We start from the raw sequence: 14,193 nt of genomic DNA, 5'->3' as shown, positions 1-14,193 counted from the left end.
TCTTATCCTACCTAGCCTTACTTGTTAGTAATATTATTCTCAATTTGCTATGCGAAATCACTCCAAAAGTGACATCTAACTTTGTGTCAGTCTTTCAGTGGATAAGCTGTGAACTTGTAAAAAATTATACATACTAACAGCGCCTGCTAATTAATATTCACCAAAATTAAGGGAAAAATTGTTATCAAAAATTTCTCTCCAACCTGTAGGTCTAAGTTTTAGAGGCAATAATGAAAAATGACACCTTACATAGGTTTATAATTTTTAAAAGTTTACATTACTGTAGTCATTGTTTTAAATTACCTTCCTCTAGACAAAATAAAGTGTTGTACTACATTGCAGCCTCACTGTTAGGAATGAAGATAGAGGAGACAATGCAGGAAGGCCAACACACACGACCAAAATGGAGAGTATCCAAGTCATAGAAGAATGGTAAGTTTCTCAAATTGTCTTCCAGTAAATATGTTCTTAATTTGCCTATAATTAATATTAAGATTTACCTTCATTTTTGGCTCCTGGAATGGTGTTTTAATGACTTTTCTTTCTAAAATTTCTCTGCAAAAGGAAGAAAATCTGGTCTGGTAACAAAAGAGAGCTATTCATAAGCCAGATTTACTTACAGCAGCTTATTTATGGGGAAAGAATGGTGGGGAAGAATGGAAGGTGTATGAGTGGTTCCATAAATCTATGGATCTCTATAAGAAGTTTCTGCTAACTCTGAAATCATTTTATTCTGCTTACCCAGACAAGAAAAATTGACTTGGGCAAATGTGTACTTCACAGTCAGATTTTTAACATGGCTACTTTTTGTAAAATAGCCTGGACTATGGTTTTGGCTAAATTAACCAAGGAAGCATATACCTTGAAAGACTGGCTTACACGTACTTAAAGTCTGGGCTTCTGTTTCTGTCTAACTGTATCCTACACAACCTATGATTCTTCTGTAATCCAATGGAGAGAGTAATACCTCCATAGTGTGACTCAGAGCACCTGAAGCTAGCCCATGGAGAAATCTATCTTTTTCCATTCACTGTTAGTGGAATTTATGGCAGTTAACATCCATCACTTAAGGTTAGCCTTTCTAATGTCCTCTTTAAGAGTCTATCTCTTCTTTTATATTCTTGGGAACAAGGAATATTTAGACACTACTCCACAGGTGTTTGGGTGTTTAGGCTTGGGTTTGGGTTAGGTGTTTAGGCTAGCTTTGGTGTTTGCTGTAACCAAGACTTTGAACAAGGAGTGGTTCTCCTTCTATTTCCTAATATCAAGATGAGTTATTTAGAGAGAAATGACCCTTAGTTTATCAAATTTGAGATTCCGCACCTGATTCTCCTCTGAAAATCATTAGCTATGTAACATAGAACTAATTTTCACAAATCTCCTCGGGAAACTAGTATTTAGGGAATAGAAGCAGGAAATTAGTTTTTAATGAAATGATATATCTTACAGTTGTAAAACATCTTAATAGATGAAACCCTATCCAAATGGCCTCATCCTGTATCTTTTTAACCTACATTTTACTGTATTAAAAAGAACTTCCCAATAGACAACCAGGGAGCACAGGTTGCTTGTCAGCTTCATCCATTTCCAGCAGGTTCTTTTCAATCTCCTCAGAGAGAAAGCCATTCACCTTCAAATCTGTATGCTTATACTATTTGGTTCAGATCATAATTATTTTGCTCAGGATAGTTTAAATGTTAAACACTTTCTCAGTTATTAGATCTTTTGGTCTACCAAAACACTATCACAAATAGCTTCTTGTCATGCAGTCTGACTTGCATGTAGAGTAGGAGTTGATAAACGGTCTTGAAGACAAATCACATGGCCAAATGTCACTTTTTGTGCAAAATGATTATACAGAAAATTTTAACCAAAGCTAGTAAAGCTCTTGTGTTGGATCCTATCAGGAAGGAGAGGATGAGCACCCATTATTAAGTTTGAAACTATATTTAATTATTCCTAAATAAGTTGGTGTATTGCCTTCTCAAGCTATTCATTTGTATATTAATGGATTATTGAAGCAAGGTAGTCTTCTGATCATCTATCCGGTGCATCCACTGTTACAAGCCAGGAATAGCTTCCTTCAGAAAATGGGAATAGGGAATTTTTTCACATTTCTTGTCCTTCCAGTTTTGCCAGCAGCATCCACTGCATCCTGGGCCAACAGATCATCATTCAGGTCAATAGCACCAAACAGAAAGAAGCTTAGCAACACTTAGGTACAAGCACAGAGAATATGCTAATTTAAAAGCTCTCTGAATTAGTATTTTGTTTGGCCTCATTAGTATGCTCTTGGCTGCCAAGAGCCTTTTTGTTTTTCTTGTCCTTGCTGAATCAAATCATGTGGCAGCCAGTGATTGGCCAAACACCATCAGAAGCAAGCAGTGACACCAGGTGTCATCTAAACCCATCATGAAAGAGAATCTACTGTCAGCTTCCCAAAATCTCATCTCCTTTAACTGCAGAAACTGTAATTAAATTCTGTTGTTGGGTTTTTCTTTGAGTCTGGTAACTAACAATACTAGTAGAAATTTGTAGAAAGCCAAGGGTGTGTCTCTTAGTATTAAACACATTTAGTGGGCTATTGGGATAATGAATGCACAAGTGAAGAGTGAACAAAATTCTCCTGTCACTGCTGAAGCCCCATTGCTTCCCATTTTCACTCTGGACTAAAGTGCAAATGAAAGGAGAATTTTTGGCCAAATGTATGAAAACACTGTTACAAAAATAGAAGCATATTTGTAACGATACTTTGCTTTTGCAGCCAAAACCCTACTGCAGATGAAATTTTGTCTTGGGCTCAGAATTTTGACAAGATGATGAAAACACCAGCTGGGAGGAACCTTTTTAGAGAGTTTCTTCGAACAGAGTACAGTGAAGAGAACCTGCTCTTCTGGCTCGCATGTGAAGATCTAAAGAAGGAACAGAATAAGAAAGTTATTGAAGAAAAAGCAAGACTTATATATGAAGATTACATTTCTATACTTTCACCAAAAGAGGTAAAGCTGGAAATATTACATTCTCATTTTCTGTCATTTCAGAGCAGAAATGTCATACCTGGATTGCCAGATGTAGGACATAAAGTCTGCCTGATGTGTCAGATGAGAGCAATTCTTCATATGGAAGGTTAAACCAAGAAAGAAAGGACAGAGAAAGTGTTGACACAGGTGCCGAGCCACTTAGCTTCACTGGCCCTAATTCCTCAAGTGCTGTGTAAGAGAGATAAAAGAGAAACTCCAGAATCAGAAGGGAAGGAAATGGGCAAACTTCCTTAGTGCTGAAACATGCCTACCAAGGACAGGCAGTAAGTGAGGGAAATGGACTTTCAGAGAAATGGCACCAAAATTTTCAACATCATATGAAACATCACATGCCTGACCTTTCACAGGAAACAAAACATGGAACATGTTCACAGTTTATGTGTTGTACAACATAAAATAATTTGAATCAAAATCATTATAGATTGATTTGCTGCAACTGCTGTCTGGGAGCAAAGCAGAATTTGCACTGGTTATTCCCATGCGAGATCAACTATTGAATTGAAATCAGAATTGAAATCAGATATTTTCTCTTAGGACAGGTATTATAACATCTAGGAAATTAGATAAAATATTCTTCAGTCCTCAAACTGAAATAGAGAAATTCTGGAATGATCTTTACCTGGAGTGAATAAAAAGCATTACCTATCAAATCATATTCTGGAATAGACAGAAGAATCTTTCTTAGGCCTTGTCAAGTACTTTGGGATCAGTTTCCTTGTCTCCATGCATTACATCATACCTTCTACTCAATGGCATTATGTTAATTTATGCTCACTGTGGATCTGGCCTTCTACATTTTAACTTGGCACTGCTTTTTGTAGTAATTTTCAAATTCATTCACATGAATGAAGCCAAAGGCAATTTGTAACTCCATTATCTTCTTTAGTACCATAGTGTGTACTGTTCTGGAGATAACTGCCAGTACAGCAAGCTAATAATGTGTATTTCTTACAGTATATATGTATCTTTAGTACAAATATATGTGGCCTAAATACTCAGTCACCTTTCTAACGCAGCATGAACCAGTAGTTAAAATTATAGCACTACAAAAGTCTTGTTTGGCTTTGTGTTTAACAAAACTGCTCACAAACTTATTGCATTGGACATGTGTGGATGCGGTCAATTAAGTGGCTCCTGCCCCTAGTGGAAATCTCATGAGGCAAACAAGAACTGTTTACAAGCCTTTCCCTGAGCACATGAGCTGAAAAGTTCTTGTTCATCCCAGCACCCCATTCCATATGTTATCTTTTGGCATAAGAGCTGAAACATTTAGCATCATTTGTTCAGTGATGAAGTTACCAAGGCAGAAAGCCTTAGTATATCAACCAGATACCTCGTATACATCTGTTTACCAACAGATAACTTTAATAATTGCAACTTACTTTGCCAGCTTGCTTTACTGAGTCACTGAAAAACTACAGTGTGAATTTTTGAGTCTGTAACTGCAATTGACTTTCACTATATTCAGTGGCAAAAAAATTCTTACAAATTCGCCATTATATTTGATAACAAAGGGTAAATTAGCTAGCTCCATAAACTGGTTTTGCTAAGATATGTACCTGTGTGTGTGTACATGTGTGTGTGTGGGGGGGGGGGAATTGATTAAATCTCAGTGTGTCATTTTTATTCTACAGATATGCAATGGTCTAGGGTTGAAATCTATTCAAATAAATTCCTAAGACACATGGCTGCACCACTGGTTCTCAGAATGACCAGAACAYTCTATCTCTGCATGCTGTTGTGTCTAAAAGCAGTTAGTCTTTGGTAGAGTGCATCAGTTCATTACTGCTGTGCAGTCCAGTGTGCTCGTTCAGTTATGCCAGTTATACAACACATTCAATCAGAAAAAGGAGTGGGTTGAAAAATAGCCCAGAAAAAAATGCCACTTTCAGATGGATCGATTCCTTAATTCGGTTAGCTGTAGGGCTGCACAGACAGCTGTGGGAGGGAGGGAGACTGCACGGGTGGGAGCACACGTCTGGGGAAAGGAATGGAGGCTGCTCACGCCGCTGGAGCAGCACCGCTGCCGGCGCGGCACCGAGGCCACGACCGACGCGCCCCATCTCCTGTGGTGCTGCACGCAGCCAATGCAATCAGCATTTAGATGAAGAGTGTGCATTAAACAGACGTCATGGGCATTCTGCAGAGTGAACATACTGGAGTGATAGGTAAAATCTGCTAGCATAAACAGGCTGCCTGAATTTATAGTTAGTTGGCATCATAATGCTGTCTTGTGGCTGATAAGTAAGGAGCAGAGTGACTCTTTGAGGAGAAAGAGCTTGCCTGTTATGACAGTAACATACACAAATATACCACAAACCCCCAAAATGCTAGATTCTATATTTGGTACTGAAGATATAATGAAAATGCATGCAGAGTCCTCAATACTATACTGTACTACTGTATTTCAAAGACTTTGTTTCACCACATATACAGATACACAAGCTCACACTTCCATGCACGTTCTGAATTTTCAATATTTAACCATCTCTACTAGCGTCCTTCACATATCAAGGTATCTTGGTATGTGGAGTTTTCCAGGACTGAATACAGCCCTTCAGACAATATGACTACCCATTTATATACTTGCAGATTTATGGGGCCAGATTGTAATCTGTTTTAAATGACCATAGCATAACTGGTCTATGCCAGCCATTGTGCTTGGTACTTCTGAATTCAGTATTTTAGCCTTTTTATCCTAGCTGAGTAATCTCCTGCTGGTCCCAGTGGGCTTTCCCTATTATACTGCCATTTTGCTTAATCTGGGAGGTATTCATTTTATCATTTTTAGAGCATTTTGTGGATAAGATGTACACTGAAACTTCCAAATGATATTCTAAAATAACCTGTGCATTCATCCCAAGTGTAATATGCCCTTTTCCAACTAGGTACAAGAGTTCATTACAGTTGGAAAATAAAATCAGAAGCTAAAATGGAAACTTGCAAACTTGCTACCAACTTCAATATGAACATTTGATATCCTGAAAGAATAAATTACCAGATACTAAAGGGTTTTAAAGGGAAGAGCAAATTTAAGACACTTACTATTAATGGGGTTGTTAACACAAAACCAACAAACTTTGGGTAATTTGTGAGTAATAAGTGAAAAAAAAAGAAAAAAAATCTGCAGGACAACAAAATGAGAATGTAGAATAGAAGGCATCAAAAAAATTAGCTGCAAATGATCAGAAAAAAAATTTCACCTTGTTGAGTGAAATTCATGCAAAATTCCCCTGAGAGAAATATTTAAATAGTATGTATGTAAAAAGCAAAACATTTTAGGGTAAAATAATATATTTTGGGAAATCCAGGTTACTTCAGAGCTTTACTTCATTGCACGTTATTTATTCTGTTATATAGCACATTTCATCTTAGAGAGCTTACGACAAATGCAGTGACGATGCCAAAACCAAACTAGAGGTGATAGGCTCAGCCTATATTTTGCATACACACTTTGGAATGGTGGCTCTGAAAGAAGCACAGAACATAACCTGAATAAAGAAACTGATAAACTCTTCATGTGCTGTGGAACCCCATGAGATAAACATATGTATACAGCCTTTCCAATATTACTGCTTAATATTAGTCTGTTCTCATCTTCTTCAGGTTAGTCTTGACTCCCGGGTGAGAGAAGTGATCAACAGAAACTTGTTGGATCCCAGTCCTCATATGTATGAAGATGCCCAGCTCCAGATATACACCCTCATGCACAGAGACTCTTTTCCAAGGTTTTTGAACTCTCAGATTTATAAGTCTCTTGTTGAAAATATTACAGGCTCTACTTCTGAAACTTAGTTTTCATTTTCAAATAAAATAACTTGTTTTTTGGGGGGTGGGCGGGGTGGAAGAAAAGTAGTTTAATAACATCTGGAGCTGAGTTCCTGGAGAACTACAGTTTAGCACTACTCAGGCTACCGTGAAGAAAACAAATACATAGTATGGTCTCTGTCTACATTTTTCCCAAGGTCCTCCTTGCTTGAGATGGTGGGGGAGGGGAACAATGGATTTGCCAAAATACATTTGTTTCACACTCCTTTCACCTAACTACAGTCAAGATTGCAATGATGTATTTGTAGTTTTATGAACAGTCTCCTTGTGTATTCTCACACTGCATGTGCAAGGTAAAACTGCTTCACTTACCACGTAGTTGTTGCAATATTTAATCCAATAACATAAATTATATCTGTATTTAAGAACTTTTTTTGTGCAATACAGTCTTATGGTACATACAATTGTGGCAAACCAGAAAGAGGCTTGCATTTTTTAACATCACTAACTGAAAAAGCCAATTTTTAAGGTGTAGCATTATTCAACATGCTCTACTGAGTACAATACACTGACTTTTTGAAGCCAATATTTCTGTACAGAAAAAAGAGCTATTTATCACTGTTTATTTAAAATAAATCAAGTGAGGGATTCCTCTGGTTGCTCACTGCCAAAACTGTGGCATTTTCATTACAGAGTTTGCAATGTCAAAAAAGAAAAAAAGAAGAAAAAAAAAAGCACAAACCACTTAAAGGGATCCGTATCTGGGTGACACAATCTATGCGCTGATATTGTTTAATTGTTAAAAGAACAAAGATTTTCAATGTACATTTCTGATGTCGGATACTGTAATTGATTTATTAAAAACTGGTTATCCAGTTCTAACACTGTTGTATAATGCTATGTACTTCAGAAAAAAAAAAAAAACACAAAAAAAACACAAAAAGCCTGATAATTTAGTTTTTTGAATAAAGAAGTTTAATAAAAGATTGCCTACATGTAGCATTTTAGAGCATTTTAGAATATTTTGATGAATTGCATCTGTCCTGTAAGATTTTCTTTTTCTGAAAACTAAATCCAGTAAAAAATGTTTTTAAACAAAGTAATGTTTTACGAGGTGGAGGGTTAATGAAGACTCACCTCAGCTTCTAGCCTCATTGATTTTGAGTAACTCCTTGAAAACAAGGGGTTTGGAGAGTAATATTAAACCAAACTTCAAGGGCTCCTAAACCTACAGTCCTTACCCAAGCAAAATGCCTACTGAAACTCAACGGGTGTCTTTCCTGGGTAAAGAATCCTGTACTGAGCCCTTAACCAGAGCTAAGGCAGCACAGTACTCAAATCACTTTGCTGCCATGGTATTTTTAATAGGTGTTTGCTTGGCCTTTTTATCAAAAAATGTCCAATTTTAGAATGCATTTTGATGTTTAAAGAGACAGTAAATTGGAACTCAAAAAAACTTCTTCATACCTATCATATACAAGAAAAATGTGTTAGCATCCCTCTCAAACTGTTAAAGATATACCATAAAATGGCTTTGAATACAAGTTAAATATATATATGTATGTATGTATGTATGTATGTATGTATATTTAATACTGATAACTCTGGTCTTACACTAAGACTTAAGAGGCAAGGTTCTTCTCACTTACATAGGACTACATATGGCATGGCCCCATTGGTTTTGATGGGGTTGAATGGTTTTAAAAATGTGTAATTGAGGGGAATCTAGCCCCAACATATCTGGCTCCAACCAGCAAGTTACTCCTTGCAGGCAGTCTCTGTCAGCTCTTGTTGAAGTCACTGGTACCGAGACTGCTTTGCCTCTATACAGTAACTGGCAGGATGTAGGTCTTAGTTTATTTTCTGGGGCTTATTTTTTTCCTTTATTTTACTACCTCTCATTTTCTTAATTTATTGAACATGCTTCAAATAGCAGGTCTGGGGAATTTTTTTAATCATTCTTTTTACTTGAAACCTGTGTGCTTTTTTTGGATATATACGAACAATTTAAAAAACTGTTTCTTAAACTCATTTGGTTTTGTAATTTATATAGAATTCAGGAGATGATTAAAAGGGCTATTCTCTCTTCCCTATGCAAATATTTTAACTGTTGTAGTGTTTGACAAAATGGGATCTAAAAAAATCTGCAAAGTGGAAAACAATTCTGTTTACAGTGGCGTTGCTGACTATCCTACCATATTCAGCACTTTTAAATATTGTTATTTATGAAAATGTAGTTTAAAATGCAAGACAAAATATTTATAATTGTTTCTTTTAATAAATACCTGTTTTGTCTGAAAGTGTTATTGTGTTATGACAACTTTATTCATGTTGGTTAGCTATTTACCATTATGAATAAAATATTTAATTATTATACTGATAGAATAATAGCTATGATGTTTACAAATCTTGAGAAGAGGGGGGAAAATTCAGTGAGAAAGGACTGCCTCCTTCTACTGTGAATACTGTTAGAATAATGTATTTAAAGATGCTTTTTTTCTTAATTGGAATTTAACTATGGTCCTACATATGTCTAGCATTTGATTACAGTTATATTTACTATGGTAAACATATACAGCATCAGATATGTATATATTTACATTGTGTAATTTCAAGTTTGCTGGTGTTGGAGGCACAATACATTTGATTCACACATCTAAACAGTGTGTAAGAGGCAAAACTGCATGCATAAGTCTTTACAAATGTAGACTTAAATATTCTCGATTCTATATTTGATGGTGACCTGCTAGTCATGAGCTATCTTTACAAGATATTTCAGATAGGTAGAAATTCTTGTCAACACAGACAAGTCATCCATTCAAGGACATTCTTAAAGCTAAATGTATGGGCCCTAAAATACTATCTTGATTTCTTTCTATCATAAGATTCCAAAATCTGTACTTGGAAACTGTTACATCATTTTGACAAATATTACACCAATCACAGAATCACAGAATGGTTGAGGTTGGAAGGGACCTCTGGAGATCATCTAGTCCAACCCCCCTGCTCAAGCAGGGTCACCTAGAGCACGTTGCACAGGATCGCGTCCAGGCGGGTTCTGAATATCTCCAGAGAAGGAGACTCCACAACCTCTCTGGGCAACCTGTTCCAGGGCTCTGTCACCCTCACAGTGAAAAAGTTTTTCCTCATGTTCAGATGGAATTGTCTGTGTTGCAGTTTGTGCCCGTTGCCTCGCGTCCTGTCGCTCGGCACCACTGAAAAGAGTCTGGTCCCATCCTCTTGACACCCTCTTCAGTGTAATACTGCAATGAAATCACGTTCAAAATTTCTTGTCTTAAATCCTCTACTTGGACAGATTTATAAATTGAACATAACTTTTATGAAGTTTCTTTCTCAGAGCAAATGCTCATATTAAAATGATTCATATACATTTCATCTATCAGGTTGGGTTTCCGAAAATTTTATGAATAAATRGATATGGTCCAAATGGACAACAAATCAGACCATAACATGATCTCATTGCCTATCATACAATTCTTTGAACACAAAATGTAAAACAGTCAAGCTATTAAACTGATTTACTGTGCATGCAGTGTACAATACACTTTGAAAAACTGCCTAAATACACTTATTCTATAGCCTGGAATAAAATAAGTATGTATTTAACTTGTATTTCAGTTTTTCATGAGAATGTATATAGCAAGTACACTACAGAAAGTGAGTAATGTTTTTGTTATTTTTGTCCAGAGTTTAAATCTTACATATCAGATTGGGCCTAATCCTGAATAGCCACAAATAAGCACAGCACTTGGGTATAACAAGACTTCTCGGTTTTAAAGAAATTGAATATATATTTTACTAAGCATGTGTTCAATTTAGCTGTGTACAGTTAACTTACAAATAACTGAACTAATAGTAGTTTGGGTTATCCAGGATTAAACAAAACCACGGATAAAATGGAGAATATTTAGATTTGAATGAAGGCATATATGGTATGAAGGAGAATGAAGATATGCTGGGGAAAAGAAACGCCAGTGACAGAAGTAACTGAAGTGCAGATCTTGGAACTTGTACCCATATGAACCAGTTAAGACAGCCCAATACCATGCAAATGTGGCTATGCTGCTCCCAGATGCACAGGTCATACACAGCTCACTTGAACATCAGTGCAATCCATACAAACCATTCACAGGATAAGAGTTAACAGAAATCATACTTAAACTAACAGTTGTGTTTTAACTTAGAAGCATGCATAAGTGTCTGCTAGGTTGCGCTCTCAGCTGACAAAATATAGTAGAATTGCATTTAAGTTAAAAAACCAGAACTTAAACTGCCACATGATGCCAGACTTGCTCCCCTTTGAGTCAAATGTGAGCACAAGGAGCATTTGCCTGTGAAACTAGCATCTAAAAAGGTGGGAAGCTCTTTCTGTGAGAGCAGCTTGCTGGATTGACCATGCTGTGAGCACTAAGGAACTGGCAGCTTTCATATTCAGTAAGTGCTTGTAAAAACTATTCAGGATATGTATTCCATGACATTGATTCAAAACCAATCAAGCTGATACAAGAAAGTCTCTTAATTTCAGTGACTCCCTATACCATAAGCAATAAAGTTCACACCTGCCAGTATCTGTGAGCCTGCTCCTTGCAGAGTTAAAATATCCAACAACTGTCCGAGTCCTTACCAAATCCAACAAGGCAAAAAATTAAGGCTGCATGTACACAGACAGCTGCAACATCTGTTCTGAGTTGATCGGAACCATGTCTGACTATCATCCTCAAAACAAGATTTTTCTCAACCCCTAATGTTGCTGCTTTTTGGAGGCATTCAAAGAGGCATCCAAGAGCAGGGCTTTAGAGCATCCTAGGACATGGCTGCAACGACAACACTCTCATCCCATTCACCCATATCGAGTACGTTTGCAGTGACAAAACTTCAGTTCCATTCACACGTGTCCTGAATACTTCTGCCAGCAGAAGTAGTGACCTAAGTGGGATGAAAGAACAATGCAATAATGCTGCCAAAACCAGCTGGCATTAGCACTGTCTGCATTTGGGGGAAATAATTACATTAACTTTATGCCAAAGGCCAGATTTTGCCCCTTCCTTTAACCATGAACTATCACTCTGTGCAAATCCATCCTTCCAATTTAAGACAGTGATACAATTCAGGTGATTCAAAGGCTGACAATCAGTCAGTGTAAATTTGATCAGTTTTTTCTACCCTTTTGAAAAAAAGATGTGTTGTGTTACATTATCCATCACACTTTAGGGAGCTTCATGGACAGGTAGGTAGCAGTGAGTTTAAGGGAAACTTTCAGGGAGTAAGATTTCATAAACAATGCTCTAGGCTGTTTATCAATGCCAGACTAGCTGCAAAAACAGTATAATCTCCACATAGACCCTCAAGTGTAATTTTAATTTATTGTTACAGTGGTTTTTGTCAATGAATCTTGCCCAAAGTGGTGCACCTGCAATGTTTAGAAAATCTTTTTAATCAAACATTCATTTTAATATTCAGTACTTCAAATAACATATTCTCATGTTGAACATAATAACTTGCAAGTTTTGTTCCATTTTGGAAATCCAAAGGTTTAATTTCCAACTATTCAAACAACTTAGATGCATAAGCATTACCCTGACTTTTGACATGCCACTTATGAAACTGACAATTTGCTAATGTAACATATGGGAGAAGTTACTGTTATTCCATCAGTGTATGTTAATTTAGTCGTAAAGTATTATTATCTGGTTCTGTTAAGACACGAACAAGAAAAGAAGAACAGCGAACACCTAATTCCTTGAATGATTGTACTATAAAATATTGCTTAATACAGTTTTATGGATAGCTGTACATTTTTATAAAGTATATTTTTAAACTATGTTTTGAGTTTAGCCAAGAATCTTACTATTGACACTATCTAAAAGAAAGCCAATATGTCAGGCTGTTTGGACACCAGAGATGATTTGTCAAGACCATCCTACAGTATTTATCACATCACCTTTATTAAATAAATGACTCCATCTTCATTCCATTCCAGCTCAAAATTTTGACACCAGAAATTGTACTCAGATGACTTGTATTTCAGAAATAGGTAGTCTTTCAGCCTAATTACTAATCTCTGATTTAAAGGCTCTGTGAATTGCCTTTTTTTTTTTTTTTTACTTCTGACAACACATTTAATTCTATTTTTTTCTCTAAATTCTTATTTTTTTCATCTGCTTTCAGTGTAGCATGCATATGAAAATATGCTTTCACAAGTATTTGCAACTTCCTTCACCACCTCACAGCAGTTTAGTCCCGAGAACTTCTTCCAGAGGGAGAGGAAAAGCACTGTGGTATTAACTTGGCAATCCGGACCACAGAGGGAAGCTGTTCACACGTGCTTCTGCACAAACTGCCTCGAAGGCGGGCTACGGAAGAAGAAGATACTTAACGGTACAAGTTAAAATCTCAGCACCCTTGTGGGCTCTTATCCCAGGGAGCCTTTTTAAACTTGTGACATTGCATGAAGGATCTGGGGAGGGCTTTCCCCCCGCCCCGCTCTGGTTAGAATTAAAAAAAAAAAAAAACCACTCAATTTCTGGGTCGAGTTCAGTCTCCCACGAGACGACGGGGACGTCAGAGCACTGCCTGCCGCCTGCCCCGCTGCCGGGGGAAGCTGCTCTGCGCAGGCCTGGCTGAGGCCCCCGAGGGCCAGCACAGCCCGCGCCGGACAGGCGAAGGGAGCGACGTCCCTCGATACAGCGCAGACACCCCGCCGAAAGGGGCTAGCGGCCGCCGCCACCGCCCACCTCCCCTCACGCACCGCGCTCCCCGCGCGCCAGGCCCACCCCCTCGGTCCCGCCCCGCTGCGGCCGGCCAATCAGAGTGCCGCCCGCCCCCGGCCCGCCAACTGCCCTTCCCGCGGCAGAGGCGCAGGGGAGCCGAACTCCTTCGTCTGTTTCCGGAAGCGGCCGGCGGAGCCCCGATCCCTTCCGGCTGCTTCGAAACCAGCGCCGAGCCTCTTCGGAAGTTTCCGGAAGCGCGGGGGAGGGAGGCGACCGCGTTCGGCTACCTCCGGCGCGGCGGAGGCTGGCGAGGGAAGGACGACGCGAGCCTTTGCGCTGCTGCCCCAGCTGCGGCATGCGGCTGCTCTCGCGGGCTCTCCGCGCGGCCCAAGGGTGCCGGGCAGCCGCGCTTCACCCTCGTAGCTACCGAGCAGCGCCAGCGGAGGGCAGCGCAGCGGGGCCATGCCGGCCGCAGCCGCGGCGCCCGCTCAGCGCCCGGCCTTGCTTAGACGAGCTGTTCGCCGCCCCCTCCTTACACCGCCTCCTGGAGGAGAGGGCGCGGGGCGGAGCCGGGGCGGGGCCGGAGCTAGCGGCGCGGATCCAGCGGCTGCGCGACAAGGAGCAGGAGCTGCGTGACACGCAGGAGCTGGCGC

General features: G+C 38.9%; 2 protein-coding genes across 3 annotated transcripts in view; both read left to right on the top strand.

Moving 5' to 3' along the window:
* The window catches only part of RGS17 (regulator of G protein signaling 17), a 77,539-nt gene extending 69,205 nt beyond the window's left edge, over positions 1-8,334 (top strand). For both annotated transcript variants that reach the window (XM_026085793.1, XM_026085792.1), the window contains exons 3-5: positions 343-432; positions 2,765-2,999; positions 6,648-8,334. In XM_026085793.1, the coding sequence (XP_025941578.1) occupies positions 343-432; positions 2,765-2,999; positions 6,648-6,836 (514 nt within the window). In that variant the 3' untranslated portion in view covers positions 6,837-8,334. The remainder of the gene's footprint in view (positions 1-342; positions 433-2,764; positions 3,000-6,647) is intronic.
* Positions 8,335-13,658: 5,324 nt separating this feature from the next.
* The window catches only part of MTRF1L (mitochondrial translational release factor 1 like), a 16,826-nt gene continuing 16,291 nt past the window's right edge, over positions 13,659-14,193 (top strand). Inside the window, exon 1 of the mRNA XM_026085796.1 lies at positions 13,659-14,193. Within this exon, the coding sequence (XP_025941581.1) occupies positions 13,896-14,193 (298 nt within the window). The 5' untranslated portion in view covers positions 13,659-13,895.

This window comes from Apteryx rowi, unplaced genomic scaffold (assembly GCF_003343035.1).
Source record: "Apteryx rowi isolate R43461 unplaced genomic scaffold, aptRow1 scaffold_674, whole genome shotgun sequence".
Lineage (NCBI taxonomy): Eukaryota > Metazoa > Chordata > Aves > Apterygiformes > Apterygidae > Apteryx > Apteryx rowi.
Note: the sequence above shows the minus strand (reverse complement) of the source record. Positions and strands in the feature narration are given on the sequence as shown.